The sequence below is a fragment of the Artemia franciscana genome, chromosome 3 (genome assembly GCF_032884065.1).
Source record: "Artemia franciscana chromosome 3, ASM3288406v1, whole genome shotgun sequence".
Classification (NCBI taxonomy): domain Eukaryota; kingdom Metazoa; phylum Arthropoda; class Branchiopoda; order Anostraca; family Artemiidae; genus Artemia; species Artemia franciscana.
In genome coordinates, this window is record NC_088865.1 from 4,060,196 (window position 1) to 4,084,811 (window position 24,616).

At 34.3% G+C, this 24,616-nt stretch overlaps 1 protein-coding gene and 1 long non-coding RNA gene across 6 annotated transcripts in view; one reads left to right on the plus strand and one right to left on the minus strand.

The window, feature by feature from the left end:
- LOC136024775 (E3 ubiquitin-protein ligase MARCHF5-like) overlaps nucleotides 1-24,616 on the minus strand; it is an 87,749-nt gene that overhangs the window by 17,040 nt on the left and 46,093 nt on the right. For 3 of the 5 annotated variants that reach the window (XM_065700229.1, XM_065700230.1, XM_065700231.1), the window contains exons 4-7: nucleotides 20,381-20,544; nucleotides 14,643-14,833; nucleotides 6,691-6,865; nucleotides 1,809-4,133 (exon numbers count right to left, since the gene is read on the minus strand). In XM_065700229.1, the coding sequence (XP_065556301.1) occupies nucleotides 4,014-4,133; nucleotides 6,691-6,865; nucleotides 14,643-14,833; nucleotides 20,381-20,544 (650 nt within the window). In that variant the 3' untranslated portion in view covers nucleotides 1,809-4,013. Of the gene's footprint in view, nucleotides 1-1,808; nucleotides 4,134-4,486; nucleotides 4,643-6,690; nucleotides 6,866-14,642; nucleotides 14,834-20,380; nucleotides 20,545-24,616 lie in introns of those variants that run through there. The other 2 variants (XR_010616907.1, XM_065700232.1) reach the window with 2 other exon arrangements.
- On the plus strand, nucleotides 2,798-24,012 carry LOC136024778 (uncharacterized). Its single transcript, XR_010616914.1, has 2 exons — nucleotides 2,798-2,919; nucleotides 23,836-24,012. It is a non-coding gene; the product is annotated as an uncharacterized LOC136024778 (long non-coding RNA).

Here is a 24,616-nt window from a genome sequence, read left to right on the forward strand (position 1 = left end):
TGCAAATGCAGCTAAATTCAAGATTACAGCTTTGCCATCTATAAAGATTTTTTATTAGATTTCTTGTCCCAGTAATAAGAAAGATGATTCCTAGTGAAAAAAAAAAAAAAAAAAAAAAAAAAAAAAAAAAAAAAAAAAAAAAAAAAAAAAAAAAAATCAGTACTGAAGTTTCTTTCAAGTCTGAGTGTAACTAAAACTGAAAATTGGAGAGATAGGGTCCTTTTCATTGAATATCTTAGGCCTAAAATATCTTAAGCCTATAATCTACTTCTAACAAAACTTGACCCGTTCCTCCAAAAATTCCTCAAACATAGAATGGACTGGAGAGAATGGAGTAGTTCACTGCACGACATAACACGTATCTAGGTCCCAGCCTAACTACTTTTAGATCTATAATGTAACGCAAAAACCTTTCATGTCGTCAGTCGTTTATCCTCAATCGGTCCCTATCCCCATCATAATTAGTGGAGGCAACAGAGGCACCGTTGGACAATTAATATCTGTCTCAAATCCCTTTTGGCTAATCTGTGTTCCAATTTAATGTGGATAGTCTGCCCATAATAGCAGCAAAAAATCTAAGTTTATGTCATTTGATAAAATAAATCACTAAATGCCCAAATATGAAAAAAGAGAAAATGAGCCAAGGAGGAATTACAGGAGATATAATAAGCAATTACAGTGATTACGATGCAATAAGTGATTACAGGAGAAAGTAATTAATACTTACTATTTCAGTCAATATCAGTTGAAATTAATATATATCTTAAATGCTTTTTGGCTATTCTGTGTCCTGATTTAATTTGGTTAGTTTTTGTATTTGATTGTCAGTGACGAAAAATATCAAAAATATGAACGGAATGGTCAAGTGGCTATTGTTACGTGATTTAATGAAAAATTATGAGACTTTGTAAAGAATTATATAGTTTAATCAGTTCGATTAATTGAACGAAATATCAGCCGACATAACCAGTTTCAGTTCAATAACAATGGTATACTTTTTATAAATGTTATAAATTTATATATTTCAATATTATATTTTCTTTATAAAAATATTTTGTTTTATAATTGATCTAACATTTATTCTTTATATTCTACATTCCTACATTACATTTATATTGTTATTATTATTATTTATGTTACAGTTATATTATTTTTCGTCTGTAAATTCATAATACATTTATGCGGTCTGAAAAATTTCGTTTCGCATTTCTTATTGTTTTTTTAACCGTTTTTGAATAAAAAATCGTAATAATTAACTAACAAAATTTTTTAAAATGTTAAAATTGCTATTTTACAGTTTGAAAAATATAATTTTTGGTCTAAATTGTTTGCGAATATACAAAAGTCAAAGAAACTTCGCCAGGTCCCAGAATTATAGACAGGGGGACCCAGTCATAAAAATATATGGAGGAGATTTACTATACAAATCTAGGGTAATTTTTTGTTTTTTTTCATTTTCTTTTAAAATTACCGAAAACATACTGTCCAAGTCCAGGGTGGGGAGGGGAAGGGTAGTTAATTGCCCCATTAGACAAACATAAAAATTGTTCATGCACTTCAAGCTCAGGGCTAGATGAAATAAAAAGAAAACTTAACTGAATATAACGAGACTTTAAGATATGTTGAAAAGTATCTTAAAACTATAAGCACAACGGAGAGCATAGTGTTAAAGTTGAAAACAAAAACGGAAAAAAACTATACGTAATATAACGTAACGTAATGTAACCTAAAAAATATGAGTAATGACATTACCGAAAGAGCCATTTCAGTCTCTTAAACATCTGTAAAAAGTGCAGGATGGACAGATACTAGCCACAATAATTTATATATTCTCTACATTAATATTTATAATATCAACATAAATAATAATATAATAGCCTCTATAATAATGATAATATCACTAATAATCCGCAATCTATCTAATGGCAGTAAGAAGTGCCAAAATAGTAAATAATAAAAAAAAACCTGAAAAACCAAAACAAAAACAAATGTAGCAGTGTTTCTTAAAGCTGGCCCAAACCTACTTCGAATCAGATTAAATTCATAACTTTATTAATTAGTATTGCTGCTCACTTCTTCTCAGGAGAATCGTGTAATCCCCCCCCCCCACAAATTGTATCTTATGATGAATAATTGGAGTGTAGGGTTTTACGCTGAAACAGATACGAAAACACAACTAAAGATTCAAAATATGAAGGAGCTGAACAGAAGTGAACATTCAAGGCTTTAAGACGCAACATACAGTGGAGTAAAACATACAACATACAGAGGTGATACATGGTGGAATAAAAAAAATAGGGAAAATTCCTGTAATAAAGCCATCATAAAAGGGTTGCTTTGATGCTGATTATTTCAACTGGCAAAGAGATAAATTTAAAAAGCAGGTAGTTTGATGATTTAATTAGATGCGTTGGAATTATTTTTTAGGGAATCCCAGAATCCTGAAATTTTTTTTACATATTTAATTAATATAAAGTATTAATGATGAGTCAAATATTTATTCACTACATTTTATATAAATAACGATTCCAATACAAGAGCATATTTATATAGAATAAAAATACTAAGGAATATAGTCTGAATAATAAGAAGAATAGAGTTAGAAGGAAAACGAAAAGAAAAAAACTTGACGTAAGGATAGAAAACGATATTGTTTATAAAACCCAGATAATGCCCATAGTTTACCTTAGTTTTATTACTTTTCTCCTATGAGCCTACCGTACCTTAATCGATTTTAGATTTTTAGAAAAATTTTGATTTCACTTTGTCTTTTTAAAACTCTTTGCCATAAAGGAATGCCTCACAGAACCCTACAGACTGACAAGACTGGCAGACGGGCACAAGACTGACAAAACCTTCTTGGGCTCTAATTTCAGATAATAAACATTTTGATGTGAGGTTCAGGCTTTTTTATTGCTGGTTTGTCATTTTTTGTTTTAAATATATTAATTCCTAAAGTAGGAAAACAGTCTTCCTTTCTCCTTCTGTCTTTCGTTTTTGTTTTATGTTTTTTTTATTATCTATTATTTATTATTCATTTATGATGTGCATTTGTTTCTGTGTTTATGCTGCTGCACTGGTGATTTTTTTTTTACTACAGGTTGATTTATGTATATTTTTTCCCCTAGGGTCAAGTATTATACGAATACTTGTCCTATCTAGGGGGAAGAGTTAGACGGTTTGACCCCTCCTCCAAAACAAATTGTCCAGCCCGTATAAAAGTAACAATTAAATTAATAAATATAGTGTAGTAAATAAATAAGTAAAATTTTATACAGAATGGATTCCTATGTAAATCAAAGTATGCATTTTAGCAAAGAGATACTAAACTTGAACGAATAACAAAGAATAATAGTGAATTAATGAACAATAATAATGATTAAGAAATGTAGAGTAACTGCAACTGTCTCTTTGACGTTTTATTTGTTTTTTTTTCACTCATATTTTTCTTTCACTTTTTCACTTTTTTTCTCTGTTCTTCACTAGGATATTTTTCCTCTTTATTCAAAGCACAAACCATTCAAAAAGAAAATAAGCGACTTATGAATTCAAAAGGATAACTTATATGCATACCGTCTCTTTGAATTTCAGTAAAGGGTGATTATATTCCAATATAGTTAGAGATAATCAGCCTTTTCTACAATATATATAAATTTCTACTCCCTTTTGATCTGATTACCCTTAAACTTTATTATATTTTTTTTTTTTAGTTTAGCCAGAGATAAATCAAATTTAAAGGTAGGTAATCTTAATTTAAGGGAAAATATCTTTCATGTAAATCGGGAATAATATTTCAAACGGATTAATTTTTGCTTTATCATTGAAAGGCCACACAAAAAGAAAAATAAAGACATTGAATGTTCAGAGATAAAATATAGACTAAATAAAATAATTAGTCATACTTAAAAAACAACAAATAATCCTGTTTACTATATCTTTTAGCAATACATAGTTAGACGACCTTGATGGTCTTGTGGATGGTCATAACCGATCAGATAACGGACAAGGTATGGTCATGTCGGGACTGCTCTTTCATTCCAACTGAGAACTCTGCTTGTATGGTATTGAACGTATCTCGCTTGCAAGAGAAAGATTCTTAAAGAACTCTTGGCCGAAAGGTACAGCAGACCACCCTAAAAAATAGAAACTACAAGAAAGAGTAGCTGAAAATGAGAGGAAGATAACTTAAGTTACGGCTAAAGCTTAAGTTGTTTTGGCTTGAAGCCTAGAGTAACTTTTTTCGGCCCCAATTTATCAACTCGACGCTGATTCGCCAAGAAAGTGGTGCGGATTTGAGCATGAAAAATTTTCTAGGTTTTGGTGAATCTGAAAGTTCTTGTGTTTCATTGCATCAATTTCAAAATCATTCCATTTCAACAACTTGTAACGTTTAAATGCACATTTGGCGTAATTTAACGTCAGATTAAATGAAAAAATATGATTTTATTGTGAGCCGCATACAAAAAGATATATTAAAGGCTGTTGTATGGGGTTTGAAGTGTTCGGCCAATAGGCCACATGTGTTGGTGTCACTTGACCTTTCTGTGCCTTACAGTCACTAGCTTGCTTGGGTGCCACTTCAGCAATATACGCTGAATCTGTATATGTATCACTTTCCTTGCTATTGATGTGGGTCATTTCCCTGCATTGTAGAACAAGGATCAAAATGATACAATTAGACTTCATCATAATACATAATACATACATAAAGCATTTGTAATAAATACATACTTTTTACTATGTTTTGTACCTGTAAAAACAGGTAAGAACAAATCATTATCAATGCAATGAAACTCTATAAGGAATAATTAATTATCTAATATACTTAATAATCTACTTAATTATTAATTACTATTTTTTTTTCAATAATTGACCAATCTTTTATTTACTGGGTTGACTAAACGTCAAGATTAATTATTTCCTTGATCAACTACTATTAAGGCTGATTATTAATTCTAACAAAATGAACTTCTATAAGGTTTTCCTTGGAGGAAAGAAATATTCTCAACTTGGATATTTTTTTCAAGAAAAGTTCTCAAAGGTTTAAAGTTAATTTTTTTTAAGTTCTAGTTTAGGGACTTCTCGCTATCTTGGAAAGTAGTCGAGTGAGATGATCGTTTCTAGCGATCGAATTTCCGTTTCCAGAGACCTGAAAAGTTAATTTGAGCACCCTATGCGCCAGCTGTGGCAAAAGGAAGGTAATCTTTTTTGTCTTGCGAGCAAGATGACTGACTTTCAGGAACAAATCTAGAGCCAAGGTCAAAAAGGGTAATCTAAATCACAGGTCAAAAAGTTCGTACTTTGTCAAGATTCAGGGTGAGGGCGGCCCCTTGTGAGGGTTTAGTCTTTTTTTATTTTACTTTCTTTCTTCCTATTATTTTTGTTAATTTTTTTTTAATTCATTTACTTATATGTCATTGACTGTAGTGGCAGTTTTTTTAATTGATTTATTGTATGTGAAATGATCAACAAAGGAATAATTCATTCAAAAATTGTTACAGCAACACTTGTATCAATAACCAAAATAGTAAATTGTTCATCAAGGATGTATGGTGGATACGCATGTAAGGTTTCTTTGCATTTTGCACGACTTAGCTGCAAAACACAAAGAAAAAGTAATATTTAGAGCTTTTTTGTGACTTCCTCTAACCTCGGAGGATCTGTTTTCCGTTTAGCCCTAGACGGTTCGCGGAAAAGGACTATGCATTATTATCTTAGCTATTATTTATACATTATTAAGCATATACATCTAAGGATATTTGGCAAGTAACTATACATTATTACCTTATTATTTATACATTATTAAGCAAAATATCTAGGGATTTTTGGCAAGTCAACCGTGGATAATTTTCGGGAAAGGAGTATACATTATTAACCATATATATCTAGGAATTTTCAGAAAGTGAACCGTGGATAATTTTCGGAAAAGGACTATACATTATTATCTTAATTATTATTTATACATTATTAAGCATATATATCTAGGGAGTTTTGGCAAGTGAACCGGGGATAATTGTTAAATTCTCAGTGGCAGCCCTGCAGCAATATGGGCTGCAGCCCTGCAACCCTGCAGTTCAAAATATTTGGTTGCTCTTCGTCAACCTGTTTCAAGAAAAAGTGCATGTGGCTGTGTAAACTTTTCTTTCGTGAAATAATTAAGCCAATAGCACAGTAGAGAATCTTTTTACCATAGAGCACTAAAAGGTTTCCTAGAAATTGGTTTCATGGGCAATTTTGCTTAAATTTATGATTGTTATTTATTTTTGCAGGCTCATTGACATTTATACAACTCGTTTTTCGCTGTTCAAAGCAATCAAAATCTTTATTTGCCTAAACTGTACCATGACCTAGAGGTTCCCCAATCCGGCCTATATGATAACACTATGTGTCAATTGTAAGGATTTGGCTTCAGGACCTATTTTCAGCGACTTTTCTGATCTAGTTCTCTTTAAAACTGAGACGAGCAGTTGTAAAACATTATACTCTTTATGGTACTGCTGTGTTCTTTAGCCTACTCTCATGGAGAAGGCTCCTTTTTTTTAGCCAAGACAAGGACCCCTTAATTGAAAGAAACACATTTGAATCATAGAAACGTATTTTCTTACCTAAACGATCATCCTGATGATGCCCGTCAATTGAATGCTGGCTTTAAACAACTTTCGGATTAGTGATAAACAGTACAAAACTTACCAGCACCACCCTCGTCAAGCTTCCTTGCACAGATCCAAAGAAGACGTTCCCACAGATGACACAAAACATAGGGAACAAAATGATACAACTAAAATTCCTAACAATGGTCGTTTCCCAGTCGCGCTTTGGCTGAACATAAGCTACTCGGAGTTTTTGATCTTTATCCGGTTTAAAGCTGTAATAATTAGAGAATTAACAAACAAATAATGGTCATTATTTAAGCATTTTGTCAATTTTAAAACGTTTCTAATGTTCATTGAACGAATTTTTTATCTTTATTTTGCAAATTTTAAACACGAAACTATAATACTTTGTTTCAGCAAAATGTATGAGATGATGTATTAATCAACACAATTAATTAATTACTATTTTAACTACTTATAAATTACTAAGTAATTCTTTTTTGACTGTTTATTAACTTAAATTAACTTAATTAACTTTACTGATAATTAACTTAACTGTCTATTAACAGTTTTCTTGACAAGATTATTAAATTCAGTTTCATTTCTTAATGATATTTAGATTGTTTCGATTTTATTAACTTTATAAATGTAATAAAACTAGAATAAAAAAGCAAAAATCGACAATGCCCTTCGTGGCACCTCCCAAAGGTTACGAGCTCTGTTTGTAAGTATTACTGTGTTTAGAGGGATAATTTTTTACTTAAATTTTACTTAAATTTTCAGAAATAATGAACTTTTCGTTCTTTCTTATTTGGGTAGTCAGCTGACCTATTAGGTCACCTTGTTATTTTCTACTTATCTACCCATCTGTGAAAGGAAAATCAAATGCTAAGTTCTGAACCAATGCAAGATCTTAAGTCCTTATAACACATTTTAACTCGAAACTATTCACTCTTATTTCAAAGTCTAGATCTCCGACCGTTGCCTATAGTTTTATTACATAGGAGGGGATAAAATATGAGAATGATCTTTTGTTTCTTTTCAGCTATTATATAATCAAAAAGTAGAATAAGATAGAAACTTATGACAAACATGAATGAAAAAAATAGTGGAAAAAACAACAATAACTATAATGAGATTAATCACTCAATCAAATTAATCACTAATTGATTAACCATTGATTACTATGATTAATTACTAATCTATATTACTAATAATTACTAATATGATTAATTACTAATTAATTACTAATAATTACTTAATGATTAATCACTAATCAAAGACCTATTCAGTTAAAGAGAAATAATATATTCTAACAAAACACCATAAGCTATGCGAACAAGAAAAACTGAAAGGAAACTAAAATGACGCAAGGGGTCGAAATACAAGCAACTATGGGGCAAAAAAATGTCACAAGGGGTCTAAAAACCAGCAGCTATGGAGCTCAAGTAAAGAAAAAAAAAAGAAGGAAAATGACATTAGCGGTCGAAATAGCAGCAGCTATGGCGCTAAGAAAAGGAGAAAGGAAAGTAAAATTACACAAGGGGTCAGAATTCCAACAGCTACTGGGCTATGTAAAAGAGATAAAGAGCAAAATGAAAAAAGGGGTCAAAATATTAACAGTTATGTGGCCAAGAAAACAAGAAAGAAGTGAAATAATACAAGGGGTCAAAATACCAGCAGTTATGTGGCCAAAAAAAAGTGAAAAGACGAATAGGCTCGAAATAGCAGCAGCTATTAGGCCAAAAAATAGAAAAAAGTAAAATGACACAAGGGGCCAGAATATCAACAGCTAAGGGGCAAATAAAAAAAGAAACAAGAGCTGAGAGCTCACATGGCACTTGTGACGAGGTCGGAAGAGCCGAGAGCTCATTAGCATGAGCTCTAGCAAAATTTTAAGCATAAACAGAATGATTTAAAAAGAAAATCAGAGTCTTAATGCCGGTCGGTATTTAAAATAAGAGCTCTGAGACAAGAGGTCCTTCTAAATATCAAAATTCATTAAGATCCGATCACCCGCTCGTAAGTTAAAAACACCACCTTTTTTTCTAATTTTTTCCTCTCCCTTCAGCTCCCAGGTGGTTGAATCTGAGAAAACGACTTTATCAAGTAAATTTGTGCAGGTCCCTGACACGCCTACCAATTTTCATCATCCTAGCACGTCCAGAAGCACCGAACTCGTACAAGCACTGGACCCCCTAACTCCCCCAAATAGAGCAGATTCATTCCGGTTACGCTAATCGCATATCTAAGACATTTGCTTATTTTACCCATCAAGTCTCATCCCTATCTCTCCACTCTAAGCGTTTTTCAAGATTTCCAGTTTCCCCCTTCAACTCCCTCCAATGTCACCAGATCTGGTCGGGATTTAAAATAAAAGCTCTGAGAGATGAGTTCCTTCTAAATGTCAAATTGCATTAAGATCCGGTCATCCGTTCTTAAGTTAAAAATACCGTAATTTTTATAATTTTTCAGAATTAACACACCCCCTCCTCCAACCCCCCAATAGAGAGCGGATTCAGTCCGGTTATGTCAATCACGTATCTCAGACTTGTGCTTATTCTCCCCACCAAGTTTCACCTGATCTCTCCACTCTAAGCGTTTTCCAAGATTTCCCGTTTCCTCCTCCAACTCCCCCAATATCATCGGATACGGTCAGGAATTAAAATATGAGCTGTGAGACACAAAGTCTTTCTATATATTAAATTTCATTAAGATCCAATCACCCATTTGCAAGTTAAAAATACCTAATTTTTTTTAATTTTTCCTCTCCCTCCAGCCTCCCAGATGGTCGAATCAGGGAAACGACTGTTATCAAGTCAATTTGTGTAGGTCCCTGACACGCCTACCAATTTTCATCGTCCTAGCACGCCCAGAAGCACCGAACTCGCCAAAGCACTGGAAATTCCCCCAACTCCCACAAATAGACTGGATTCGCTTCTTTCAATCACGTATCTAGAACTTGTGCTTATTCTTTCCACAAAGTTTTGTCCCGATCTTTCCACTCTAAGCGTTTTCCAAGATTTCTGGTTTACCCAACCAACTCCCCCCAATGTCACCAGATCCGGTCAGGATTTAAAATAAGAGCTCTTGAGACACGAGGTGCTTTTGAATATCAAAAAATTGATTTAGATTCGATCACCCGTTCGCAAGTTAAAAATACCTCATTTTTTTCTAATTTTTCGAATTAACCATCCTTCCACTCCCCCCTTCCCCCAAGATAGTCGAATCGGGGAAAAAACTATTTCTAACTTAATACGGTCTGGTTCCTGATTCGCCAGCCAACTTTCACCATCCTAGCTTATCTGGAAGTGCCCGAACTAGCAAAACCGGAACAGAAAATTATGTGCCCCCCAACTCCCCAAAGAGAGCAGATCCGGTCCGGTTATATCAGTCACGTATCTTGGACTTGTGTTTATTCTTCCCACCAAGTTTCATCCTGATATCTCCACTCTAAGCGTTTTCCATGAATTCCGGTCCCCCCAACTCCCCCAAATGACACTGGATCCAGTCGGGATTTAAAATAAGAGATCCGAGTTACGAGGTCCTTCTAAATATGAAATTTCATTATGATCTGATCACTCCTTCGTAAGTTGAAAATACTTCATTTTTTCTCATTTTTCAGAATTAACCCTCCCCTCCAACTCCCCCAAAGAAAGCAGATCAATTCTGGTTATGTCAATCACGTATCTAGACCTTGTGCTTAATTTTTCCACCAAGTTTCATCCCGATCCATCCACTCTAAGCGTTTTCCCAGATTTTAGGTTTCTCACTCCAACTCCTCCCAATGTCATCACATCCGGTCGGGATTTAAAATAAGAGCTCTGAGACACGATATCCGTCTAAATATGATATTTCATTAAGATCGGATCACTCGTTTGTAAGTTCAAAATACCTATTTTTTTCCAATTTTTCCGAAATAACCGTCCCCCCCCCCCAGGTGGTCGAATCTGGGAAACAACTATTTCTAATTTAGTCTGGTCTGGCCCCTGACCCGCCTACTAAATTCCATTATCCTAACTCATCTGGAAGTCCCTAAATTAGCAAAATCGGGACAGACAGACCGACAGAATTTCCCATCACTATATGTCACTTGGTAAGCACCAAGTGCCATAAAAAAGAAGTAAAATGACACAAGGGCTCAAAATATCAGCACTTGTGTGGTCAAAAAAAAAGAAGTAAAATGATACAAGGGGTCAAAATACCAGCAGTTATGTGGCCAATAAAAAGAAAAAAAAAGTAAAATTACACAAGGGGTCGAAAGGAATTCAACTTTGGAAAATTTTATAAACAAATTTCCTAATGGTTCACTTCTCTCCGAGCTGCAAGAAAGGCTATCCAAAGCGTCTTCTGCCGTGGGTAGGTTGAACCACCACCTTAAAGAGCCATCGATATATTCCAGCGCCTGAGAAGGATCAAAAGTCTGGGATGGTTTGACTTCGTGAGTAACGGGAGAATGCTGGAGGTCACCAAGCAGACTCAGTTTCCAACCTAAATAGTCGAGCATATCTTAGCGATGGTTTGGACACCTACTTCAAATAACCGCGCATTTACCTGCAAAGACGATCGTCGACTTCGACCCTACGAAAGACGCTTTGAAGCGACCTCGCGACCGATCAAGGAAACTATGGTCTGACATGCTGTCCCAGCTTCTGACGGAAATAAATACCAGACAGAGTGAAGTCCAATCGCTTGCTATGAACCAAAGCAGATGAAGAAAGAAGAAAGTCACTCTCTAAGCCAAGCAGCGCCCGGTAGACGAGCTAAGTCAAAGTCAAATCAGACAGTAAACTGGTCCACAGCAGAAAATATGCATTTAGTAAATTTTCTGTAATAAGCCAAAGTATAGGGAACCAGGAATTATTCATATGTTTCGCCCACAGTGACAAAGAAAAAAAGAAAAGAAAAACCGGGAGTAAAACTAAAGAAGGAGAAAACTGAACGGAGAGGAGGAATAAAAAACTTAAACATGAAGATTAAAAGACAATGAAAGAAAAGGACAACAAAAAAACACCAGATCTATAGCCAGCAGAAGGAAAAGAAAAGACAGATATTTCTCCAGTATAACGCTACGAGTCTTTTCCTAGCACCCCGATTTTAGCTTATTCCTAGAAAGTGGTAAGAGTCTAACCTCTGCGGTTTTTACGGAAAGTTTGGACCTTAGGCCGAATGGATGAATATGACTTTGCATGTTGGAAAGCTTCGTAGAACTCTTGCCTGGGGCCAAAAATCTATTGTTTCTACCTATTTCTGTTCGTGATTTCAGCTGAGTTAATCATTTGGGTTTTTGCACTTGGGATTGCGGTAGAGAAATGGTATCGGATATACCTCTTCAACTTTAAGAGTTCTCTCATTGCTAAAGAAACTATAGTTTACCCTTTGCTGCTTTCTAACTGATGGCGTTAGAAACTTGGCCTACGGCAAAAAATTCAACTTTTGAACTAAGACAGATAGATTTTTTTTTTCGACAGCAGTCAATGGCTCTTGATGAGGTGATCAAAGCATATCTCGTCCATTTTTTGGTAGAAAAATTCATTCATGCCATATAACAGTTTGAAAGTTTAAAGGGGCTGACAACTTCAGTAGTAAGGTACACACTGAAACCAAAAATAGGCCGATACCAATTGTGAAACATACAGGGAAGTTTTAAGCAACAATCGGCTGTTAGCTCATAGCATTCTTCGGCAACGAGGCTGTCGCAACTTTTGCTAGTTGGTGTACCTATTATTTGTTTCTGAATTATTTGGTGGCAAGACCAATTTGGTTCTAGTGGTAAGACATGTAGGGGACTTGTAAGTAATAATCGGCTGTTAGGCTAGAGTCATCTTCAGCGATGGGGGGTTTGCAACTTTTGCATGTTAGCGCACCTAGTATTCATTTTAACATCCCTACGGATTAACAACTTCAGCGTTTAATCGAAGTGAGGAAACAAAGCTAAAGTGTTACTCTCGCAACACTTTAGCTTTTACTCGGCGAAGCTGAACAAAGGTTGCCGCAACACCTCACGTTGCCCATGTGACTTAGATCTAGTTTAGTCTTTTATTCATCGAGATTTTTAGACAGGTGGACTTTAGGTCATCTTTTCTTTTCCTTCTACTGGCCGTAAACACGTAATGTTTTTTTCTTGAGACTTTACTACCCTTGTTTTGCCAAGGCTGGCTAGTTTTGTCTTCCATTCATCGAGATTAAATATGAAGACTCAAAAGGAGAAAAAAAATGTATAAAAACACCAGGAAAAATGTCTGCCTTTTCGCTGTTTTTCATCCTTGGATATTTTATTTCATCGGTCATATAACAAAATAAGACCTAAGAGCTCATATGGAACTTGTGACAAAGTCAGAAGAGACAAGAGCCAAGAGCTCATATGGTAGGAGCTTTGGGAAAATTCTAAGAATCAATAAATTGCCTTAAAAGGAAAATCAGAAGCTTAATGCCGGTCGAGATTTAAAATAAGAGCTCTGAGTCACGAGGTCCTTCTAAATATCAAAATTAATTAACATCCGACCACCCACTCGTAAGCTAAAAATACCTCAATTTTTCTAATTTTTCCCCTCCCTTCAGCCCCCCAGATTGTCGAATCGAGGTTAACGACTTTGTCAAGTCATTTTGTGTAGCTCCCTGACACACCTACCAATTTTCATGGTCCTAGCACGTCCAGAAGCACCAAACTCGCCAAAGCACCGAACCCCACCCCCTAACTCCTCCAAAGAGAGCAGATCCAGTCCGGTTACGTCAATCACAAATTTACGACATTTATAAGCGTTTCCCCATATTTCCGGTTTCCCCCTCCAACTCCCCCCAATGTCAACAGATCTGGTCGGGATCTGAAAGAAGAGCTCTGAGACATGAGTTCCTTCTAAATATTAAATTTCATTAAGATCCGGTCACCGGTTCTTATGTTAAAATATCTGAATTTTTCTCGTTTTTCCAAATTAACAACCCCCAGCTGCCCTAAAGAGACTGGATCAGTTCCAGTTATGTCAACCACATATCTATTGCTTGTGCTTATTCATCCCGTTAAGTTTCATCCCGATCTCTCCACACTAAGCGTTTTCCAAAATTTCTAGTTTCCAAGATTTCCAGTTTCCCCCTCCAGCTCCCCCCAATGTCACCAGATCTGTTCGGGATTTAAAATGAGAGTTCTAAAGCACAAGATCTTTTTAAAGATCAAATTTCATTATGATCTGATCACCCGTTCGTAAGTTACAAACACCGAATTTTTTCTAATTTTTCCGAATTATCCCCCCCCCAACTCCACCAAAGAGAGCGGATCCGGTCCGGTTATTTCCGTCATATATCTTGGACTTGTGCTTATTCTTTCCACCAAGTTTCATCCTGATCTCTCCGCTTTAAGCATTTTCCAAGATTTCCAGTCCCCCCCCCCAATGACACTGGATCCAGTCAGGATTTAAAACAAGAGATCTAAGTTATAAGGTCTTTCTAAATATGAAATTTCATTCAGATCCGGTCTCTCCTTCGGAAGTTAAAAATACTTCATTTTTTCAAATGTTTTAGAATTAACCTTTCCCCCATCCCCAACTCCCCCAAAGAGAGCGGATCCATTCCGATTATGTCAATCAGTTATATAGGACCTTCCATTTATTTTTCCTACCAAATTCCATCCTGATCCCTCCACTCTAAGCGTTTTCCAGGATTTTAGGCTTCCCACCCCAAACACCCCCCAATGTCACCGGATCCGGTCAGGATTTAAAATAAGAGCTCTGAGACACGATATCCTCCCAAACATCAAATTTCATTAAGATCCGATAACCCGTTCATAAGTTAAAAATACCTAATTTTTCTAATTTTTCGACTTAGCCGTCCCCCTACTCCCCTCCTCCCCCCCCCCCAGATGGTCGAATTGGGGAAACAACAATTCCTAATTTAATCTGGTCTGGTTCCTGATATGCCTGCCTAATTTCACCGTTCTAGCTTACCTGGAAGTGCCTAAAGTAGCAAAACCAGGACAGACAGACCGACAGAATTTGCGATCGCTACATGTCACTTGGTAGGTAACAAGTGCCATTAAAATGAAAAGAAAACACTTACTTGAAAATGGGAAGCATATCTCTAACATTCGGAATCTTGGGAACGTAGGTACGCAAAAATTTAAGCACTGGCTGTTCCCAATCAATATATTCTGCAGCACCAATCAAAACCGGAATTAATGGAAGACCACCAAAAAAACCAGGTATGCCCATATTTCCCAACATATTCATGCCTTCGGTTATTCCGTAGACCTTCCAAGGAGAAGAAAAATAAATAAATAAAAAAGCATAGTATCAGAAACTGGAATTGATTTAAAAGCAGAAATAACGTTCTTTTGGAATACAGAATGGGTTATTTTTGACTACCCAAAACATTATGTGAACAGGGATATGAAGATAAACGAGAATAACAGTATATAAATAAGATAATCAATAATAAAAAATATAGTGAGCAGCACTAGAACAAATTTTGTTTAATTTAAATTAGGGTACAACTACCATGGGAAAAACACGAGTTCTTCCTTAAAGTTGAGATATTTTAGGTCGTTTTAGTGGCCAGAAATGTCAATACACTAGTTAAGAAAAAAACTATGTAGCGAATTTCGAAGCCGGGAACTGGCGCTCGGTATGTGGTAGCTTTACATATATTGATTCTCGTTGTAAGTGGCAACCTCCAAATGAGTCAGCTTTATTTACTATATTTTTGTCGGGAAATAGAGGGCTCCCCAGGGTACACATAGAAAGTTGAAGGTCCCAATGACTTGTAATTAACAGCAAATTAGGTTATGGCATCTTCATAGGTCTGTACTGGGTTTTGAGCCAAATTTTTTTTGGCGTCGATGATTGTAAAGACTTTGTTCTTGTAACGTAATATTTGTTTCTTCTTGACTTTAATTTTTGACTCGTTCTTCTAACAGCACAATTATGTAGATAAATGAAAGACAAATAACTACAATTAAAAATAAAAATAAAAAATTATTTAATAACAACTACAACATGCTACGCAAATACCTGAGTCTACATTTGAAATGAAATACTTGAAATGGTGGGATATAATTCTCTTTTTCCCGAAATGAATTAATATAAGGTAGAAAATCATTATGGTCTTCTTATTAATCTTTTATACCAAACTACGTTTGTGCAACCCAAATTCTATACCCAATTTACTCAAGCTGGTTCTTGGCAATAGTAAAATGTGTTTTTTTTATGTATTTTATTACAACCAAATTCTATACCTAGATTTTCTGAAGCTGGTGCTTGGCAATAGTGAAATGTATTTTTTATGTATTTTATTACAATCAAATTCTGTACTCAATTTCTATGCCCAATTTTCTGAAGCTGGTGCTTGGCAATAGTGAAATGTTTTTTTTAAATGTATTTTATTACAAATATTTACAAACTATATCTTATATAAATATTATAAATGATGAAGTCACACTGTTGAACAGCATTTCTATTTAACTTTTCCCCGCCCTTTTACCTATGATGCCACTGTAGCAGCTGATCGCAAAAAAATTGATATCAGATGGCAGGTAATATTTATTGCTTTTATAAATTTTATTAGATATGATCTTAGCACAGATTATCTTTTGGGTTTCACCAGATATCTCATTCCTAGCAAAACACATGGGCCGAAGTCTTCGTCATTTACATTGATTATATAACAGAACTTGCCCACCCAAGCGAAGCCCCACAATCTCATTGGATAACCCTTCGCCCGCCTTTGGATTAGTGAACACTTCACCAGCGCAATGTAGTTGGACATCACCAACCTTTAGGAAGCCAAATCATCTGATCGCCTGGCTTTTGAGGTTTGCAAAAATAATGAAGGTGAAAAACCTGCGTAAACATCAATAGTTTGTAATCTTAGCTTCCATTAAATAGAAAACAAATATCCCTACTCAGGGCTAAAATATCTAGGATGAAAAGGTATATTTTTAAAGTACCAAGGACAGTGAAAATGGTATCTGATTCACTGCCTGGTCGAGTAGAAATTTATATAACCCTATAGCTCGACAAAAACTAGAACAAGTGGGGAATCCATGTCTTATAGAAAAGGCAAAAAATGGACTAAAAACATATTGCATCACCCTACTATAGAAGGTGCCGTTTTCCTTGAAAATATAGTTTTCTTGCGGAATCAACGCATTGCTAATGTTTGAATTTTTATTGGAAAAGAGCCTTTGTCAAATTTAACTAACTAGCTTCTCTTATTTATTTTTATGGTTCAATGCAACAACACTGACAAAAATGTTATATTACCCTAAAAACTTCCTAATTCGGAAACAATCGAAACAAAAGTCTTATAAAATTAAAGTTTTCATGCATGAATAAACCTGTGAACGGTAAGAAATTTTTTATCGGTAAAGACTTTTAAGATAGTATTCTAGACTAAATAATAAAAATAAAAATGCACTGGTTGTAAAATTCGAACAATCCAGCAAAAGTTACGCAGTTTGCTGGGGACAGTCCGTTATTGCCATCACCAAATCAGTGTTAAGTAATGGTTTTGTTAGTCAATCTATGTATAATTAAATAAAAAAAAACAAGTTTTTTTAAATGAAAGTAAGGAGCGACATTAAAACTTAAAACGAACAGAAATTACTCCGTATATGAAAGGGGCTTTTCCTCCTCGACACCCCGCTCCTTACGCTAAAGTTTTTTATTGTTTTAAAAAGTAGAGTTGCGAGAAAGAATCAAACTTTAGCGCAAGGAGCGGGGTGTCGAGGAGGAAAAGCCCCTTTCATATACGGAGTAATTTCTGTTCGTTTTAAGTTTTAATGTCGCTCCTTACTTTCATTTAAAAAAACTTGTTTTTTTTATTTAATTTCTGAAAGTTTTTGAATTAATGCATGTCTGATTTTGGCTCTCCGTACATAAATTACTAAAATGAAATTTGCATATTAATTCTTTTTTTGGCTAAATGGCTTTCTCTTAGTTTTGATCAGACGATTTTGAGAAATAAGGGGTGGGGAAGGAGGTCTAGTTGCCTTCCAATTTTTCGGTTACTCAAAAAGGCAACTAGATCTTTTAATTTTTAACGAACGTTTTTATTAGTAAAAAAAAACGTAACTTAAGAATTAACTTACGTAACAAACGTACATAACTTACGTAACTTACGTTACGTTTTATCCCAATTCTTTAAGAATGACCCCTGAATCAGAAAGGCCGTAGAATAAATAGTTGAAATTATTTAAAAATTTTTTAGCATAAAGAGCAAAGTATTTATCTCCTCCTAAATACCTCGCTCTTTATGCTAAAGCATTTTTAGAACCCTTCATATGCGTAATAATCTCTGTTCGTTTTAAGTTTTAATGCTTCGCCTTACTTTCAATTGAAAAAACTTTTTCATGTTTATATTTTCATTGTTTTTTTTTTATAGTAATGCTAGAAAGTCCTGCGCCCTTTTCATTGAATTTCTCTTCCCACATGAAATACTCCTCCAAGGAAAGATCCTCCCATATAGCCCCCTCCCCTGAACCCCACACCCAAACCAAAAAAATCCCCCTGATAACATCAGTACACTTCCCAGTAACCATTACTGTATGTAAACATTGGTCAAAGTTTGTAACTTGCAGCCCCTCCCCCAGGGACTGTGGGGGGTAAGTCATCCCCAAAGACATAGTTATTATGGTTTTCGACTATGTGGAACAAAATGGCTATCTCAAAGTTTTGATCCGTTGACTTTGGGAAAAAAATGAGCGTGGGAGGGGGCCTAGGTGCCCTCCAATTTTTTTGGTCACTTAAAAAGGGCACTAGAACTTTTCATTTCCGTTAGAATGAGCCCTCTTGCAAAACTCTAGGACCACTTGGTCGATACGATGACCCCTGGGGAAAAAAAACAAAAAAACAAATAAACACGCACCCGTGATTTGTCTTCTGGCAAAAAATACGAAATTCCACATTTTTGTAGATTGGACCTTGAAATTTTTTCTATAGGGTTCTCTGATACGCTGAATGCGATGGTGTAATTTTCGTTAAGGTCCTATGACTTTTAGGGGGTGTTACCCCCTATTTTCCAAAATAAGGCAAATTTTCTCAGGCTCGTAACTTTTGATGACAAAGACTAAATTTGATGAAACTTATATATTTAAAATCAGCATAAAAATCCGATTCTTTTGATATATCTTTTAGTATCGAAATTCCGTTTTTTAGAGTTTCGTTTACTATTGAGCCGGGTCGCTCCTTACTACAGTTCGTTACCACGAACTGTTTGATAAATCAATTTAGCGGATGACAAAAAGCTACGGGCATCACATCTGGCTCTTCATTAATCTATGGTAGTATATTTTACATACAGAAGAAAGTGGCGAAAATGGTAATGCCTATGAAGGCATGGAGTAACAAGTATTCTGGATATATAAATGGGTAAAAGTGTATAATGGATAATAGGTAAGTGAGTAAATGGATAATGGTGCAAAAAAATGGGCAAAACTAATAAGAGCCGTAAAAAGAACAATACTTGCAAACATGGACAAATTTTGCCAGGAAAAAATCGGTCAAACGGAAAATATAAGATAAATATATTATTAAATATACTATTAAATGTAAACGTTTAATAAAAGACTTGCACATATATTTTATAAAATAAAGACTTTTAACCGAAAACTTAAAAAAAAACGAAAAAAGAAACAAATTTTGATGAGAAGAAATTGTGAAAATTTTCATTAAAGGAGGAGAAAAAATGAACACAAATTTAGTCCAGATATTTTAATTTACAATCTTCATTTTCCAGTAGGAAGACAAAATATCAACATGAAGGTAAACTAAATTTTAACAAAACATTAGAAAACAGATAAAACACGAAAAAAACACAAAAAAAGATCAAAGATATAAACAGAGCCGGAGTATAAAGGGGCAAAAAGAGCTCTGTCAAAGGCCAAAAAGCCAACCAATCTCCTTAGAGAGCAAAACAATACAAAGTACAGCTCAAACACAGTTTTTGTTTAAGATTGAAGATTTCAGTCATGGGAATTGAGCCCCAATAAGGACCAGAAGCCAGTGATTCCCAAGTGCCCCCCCCCGCCACCCCTCCCTGAAAATATTGAACCAGGCGAATATAACCTTCAAAGATGGATCTACTGCTGAATAATGGGTGTAGAGAAGTATTGTAAATACCTCCACTTCTTTTGCTACACATAGCAGATTCAAGAGTAAGTAAAAAGGTTGAATAAGAAAAAAATTGGCTTATATAAGACATTAAATTACTTTAACATATAACAATCCAATGAACTGATTAACAAGTCAGGTTAAAAACTTTAATCGACAATTTGGCAGTTATAATGTCGATTTTGGCTATAGATATAGAGAAATAAATAAAGATAGAGTGTTAGCCCACAGAAGTACTTCAAAAATAACATTTAAAGACAACAGATAAAAGAGAAAGCTCTAGAATAAATACGCCACGAAGTCACAAATGTGAGCAAATCCCCCCCCCCCCCCCGAGTGAAAAAAACATTTGATATTTTTTCCATAATAGCCCCCTTCTAAACGGACCTATGGCAAGCAAAAAGTTTAATATCTAGAATAATGTGAGACCTAAAGTTGAACAGACCAGGAAAATTTTATTTACAGCGAAGATGTATCGAGGGTTTTTGTTCGAGGGGGGGGGGCATTTTTTCTAGAGGGGTTTCATTGGGGTTACAAAGAATTAAAAACCCAACAAAAATTTGTTTGCATGCATTTTTGGTCCAGTTTTATGAGTCAGACAAAAACTCGGAGGGGGAGGGGTTCAAACCCTGAATCCCATTCTTAGATACAGCCTTGATTTATAGAACACTATACATCTTTAGAACATACCACTAAAACAGAGATAGCTCCATATGCCAACGCAACACAATAAAAAGAAACAGCTATTGCGAATCGAACAACGTAGGTGTATAAAAGTCGGAGGATTATGTAAGACCTGTAGTACAGTAGGATGATCTTGTCCTCTATCCAACTGAGATGTCGAAAATAACTCGCTAAAAAATGAAATAGCGTTAAAGCTAACAATCAAAATAGAAATAAACTTGAAACCATATATGAATATTTAAGAAAAATAACGGTCAGAACCATGTGAATCTCCAAATACGCTAAAAAGTAAAACAAATAAAAGCATAGGAGGCCAGATCACGTCATTTTGTTATTGTTGCTCATCTTTAAACCGTATATTTCCTTGTTCTCGCCGTGGTATATCTTTCAGCCTTAGATCTTCTTCTTCACTTTTTTTCTGAGGTTTAATTATCACTGCCGCTTATCTTCCAACCGTAGATTTTTTTGTTCTTCACTTTTGTTTTTGACTCGTTTTAATTGTTGCTGACGGAAATAATCTGACTTTATATATTTGTTTCATTTTGTTTATCATTACTTTAAACATTTTTTTAATACCATTTACCTTATCTACTGTGATTGTTCTTGTCACGTTTGATGGTCCAGGTTGTTCATTTGGTCTCTAGGCATTATGAAACTACTTAAAACGCTTTTTGTAAAAAGACTAATTACATTGGTATTTTGTGCTGAGCCATGTTCCTTTTGTAATGTTTCATGCGTCATAAATGTAATTGCGGCAATTGGATTTCATTAAGTTCATATTGTTGCGTTGAAAACTGTAAGGTTACTGGTGTTTATTCTGTCGTATCTCTCTTTTTATGCTATAAGTGGATTTAACCCAATAGAAAATAAAACTTCGAACATTTTCAGGTATTTCTCAAGTTTAAATTAACAAATTCTAATTTTTTGTGAGACACCACCAATATTTTTGCAGTTTACATAATAGCCTTGGAGATTTGGAACTGAGAACTAAAATATTCTTATTTTACAGTGACCCATGTTCCTTTTATAATGTTTCATGTGTTATAGATGTAACTCCGGTAATTCGATTTCATCGAGTTCATTTTGTGTTGAAAACTGTAAGGTTACTGGTTTTATTCAGTCATATCTCTCTTTTTATTCTATATGTGGATTTAACAAAACAGAAAATAAACTTCGCAGGCATTTTTATAGTTTAAACTAAAAAATAATAATTTTTGATGAAACACCTTAGATATTTTTGCATCTTACATAATAGTTTTAAAGATTCGAAGCTGAAAGCTAAGATAAACTAACATTTATTAAAAAATTTATAAAGATACAATATAACAAGCTTTGTGTTAGTTTTACGACATTCTTATGGGGTTAGGACCAGAGACAATTATTATTGGTAACTCAACTATTATCTAATATGGTGCTTTGAATATACTAATTGATAGATTGGGATTCCGAATTAATATGGTAAACGAGCCATCAGGCCTAAGCAAGAATCAAGTAAGGCTCGGCACGGATTTTCAAAGCACTGAAACCCACGCCCTGTAGTGGTATCTATCGGGAAAGTCCCTATTTGAGAGCAATTCATTTACACATTGTATTAAAAAAACAACATTTTAACAGTTTACTTATAGATTTTTATGCAGTCTAGCCTACTTTCATTTCCATTAAAATGGAATTTTAAAATAAAAAGTGAAGGGAAGAATCCCTGATCCTGCTGTAAGACTAAGAAGAAGAAGAAGAATTTTCTGTTATATATTTGATTTGTATTTTCTGTACATTTGCTTCGTATGTTCTGGTATGTTTGCTGTATCTTGGACTTATCAATTACGGCTTGACAATCTATAGTTCAATAATTGGCATTCTGGCATTCGATAATTAAGCGGTTTCTAATTGGGTGTTTTCTCAAAAGTTTTGTTAGAAATTTTCAAATGTAGAAGGTAGCAGCAAAGAAGCAGTGATATTAAAACTAGCAGAATAAACCATTAATTTTTAATTTTATTAAAATTAAAAAAATTAATATTATTAATTTTTCCATACTTCTGAGCAGATACATTTCTGAGAAATATACTTGAAATAATAACTAATGTTGAAACCTTTCAATAAATAAAGATATAACAATGAATTCTGTATTTGATATGAATTACTAAATAGCTTATGTTTAGGTTTCACGAACATCAATTTTTCTTTTTTTCCTGAGTGAAGCACACGACTTTATTTTGTCTAACTTTTTGAAAAAATCTCTGAGATACTTACTCCACAAATGCAAATAGAACCCAAATTTTAGCCAAGACTTCCAACAAAATATTCGGTCTTTATCAGAATTTGTCTTGAAAAACACATACAAAAATCGCTTGTCAAGTATTAAGATTATCACCATGCTGTAGCTATATGCACCAGTTACATAGCATGAACTTTGAGAATCATAGGTAACTCAAGATGATAATATTTTTTTGGGTGTGTAAAAACGTCCTATGACCACACTGTCTATACATGACGATTGACAAAAAAATTAGAAAAATACATAAACTAAGAAAAAAAAATTAACTTAGAAAATGAGGGAAATTTCAGCATTGTCTCTATACAAAAATCAACCCAGTGATTCACCTTTTCAAAGTACACTTAAAACAGCCCAATATATTTTTCGTCGCCCAATATATTTTTCCTGAAAGGGTAAAAATTTGCGTCACAATCTACCAGGGATGTATCCAGATTTTTTTTTTTTGGGGGGGGGGGGTCAAAAGGTTTTTTCGGGGTGGGGAGGGGTACAAAAATGCATCAAAATTGGTTTACACTCGTTTTGTTAAGTTTTAAGAGTCAGACCACCATTTTGTTAGGGGGGGGGGTTCAAATACCCTAACCAACCTGGATACAGCCCTGCAATCCACCATATCTAACGAAATCGTTAATAAAACAACACAAAAAAGTTCAAAATTCAATTTAATAATTTTATTTTGACGTTTAGCATTCCAACACAGTGAAACACAAACCTAAGCTGAATCCTCGTATAAAGTCTTCGGTTTTAATTTTTAGAAAACATCAATTGGGTTTTTTTTCTTCTGACCCAAGTGGGTCACCAAATGACCCAAGTGGTTGTCTTTCCCATTTTGCACTTAAAAATATTGAATTATCATTGCACTAGAGATCTTTCGTCTTTGCGTAATAATTTGTGTCTTATTCCACAATATGTAAAAACATTACTGATAAAGTAACATTGAAATGTAATGAAAACTTTCGAAATTCCAATTGGTGGCTTGAATTTGTGTTCCAACAGATCATAAATTTTAGCCAAAACTCAGCACTAAACCTTTGGTTTTAATGTTCGGAAAACATCCATTGTTTTCTTTTTACCTTTGTATGTGCAAAAATAATCCGTGATTCCTTTTCCCATTTTCCCTCAAAACAATGAATATTGGCTGCCCACAATATCTATAGAAGTTCAGAATTTGATTTGATGATTTTATTTTTAGGTTTAGCGTCCAAACATAACAGAACGTAAGTGTCAGCCAAAATCTCGAACGAAACTTTCAGGTTTAGTCTTTGGAAAACATTGATTGAGTTATTTTTATCTGTGCAAGTGAAAAAATGATTCTTTTGATTTTTTATATGAATTTACGCTTAAAATAATAAATTTTCATTGCTCAAAAGATCTTTCATCTGTGCGTAATAATTTGTATCCCAATCAACAAAAAGTGAAGAAATAACAACAAAATTGTGAAAAATAATGGATGAAACTACAATGCAAATTTACAAAAACTTTCAAAACTTTATTTATGACTTAACGTTGATGTCTATTGTTCCAACGTAACGGAATGCAATTTTGGGCTAATGGAACTAGAAAGTTTGATTTTCGTTAGAAAAATCGTATATAGAAAAAAACTACTTAGTCTGCCTTTGTGTGTAAAAATGACCATAGTGATTCTCTTCTCCATTGAAATTTTTACATATTCAAAATCCCTCTAGTGACTCTCTGTACATATTCAGAGTGACCCTGAAGATTCTCTGTACATATTGAAAAATGACCCAAATGATTCACTTCTCCTAAATTTTACATATTCAGAAATCCCCCAAGTGATTCTCTGCTCATTTCCAAAATGATAGTAGTGATTCTCTTCATATTCAAAAATGACTGGAATGATACTCTGTATATATTCAAAAATGACCCTGTAATTGATAACAATCACCATGGGCACCTGTATACTATTTCAACGAGAAGAAACCTTAAAATGCCTCACGCAGATTTTCTTCAGT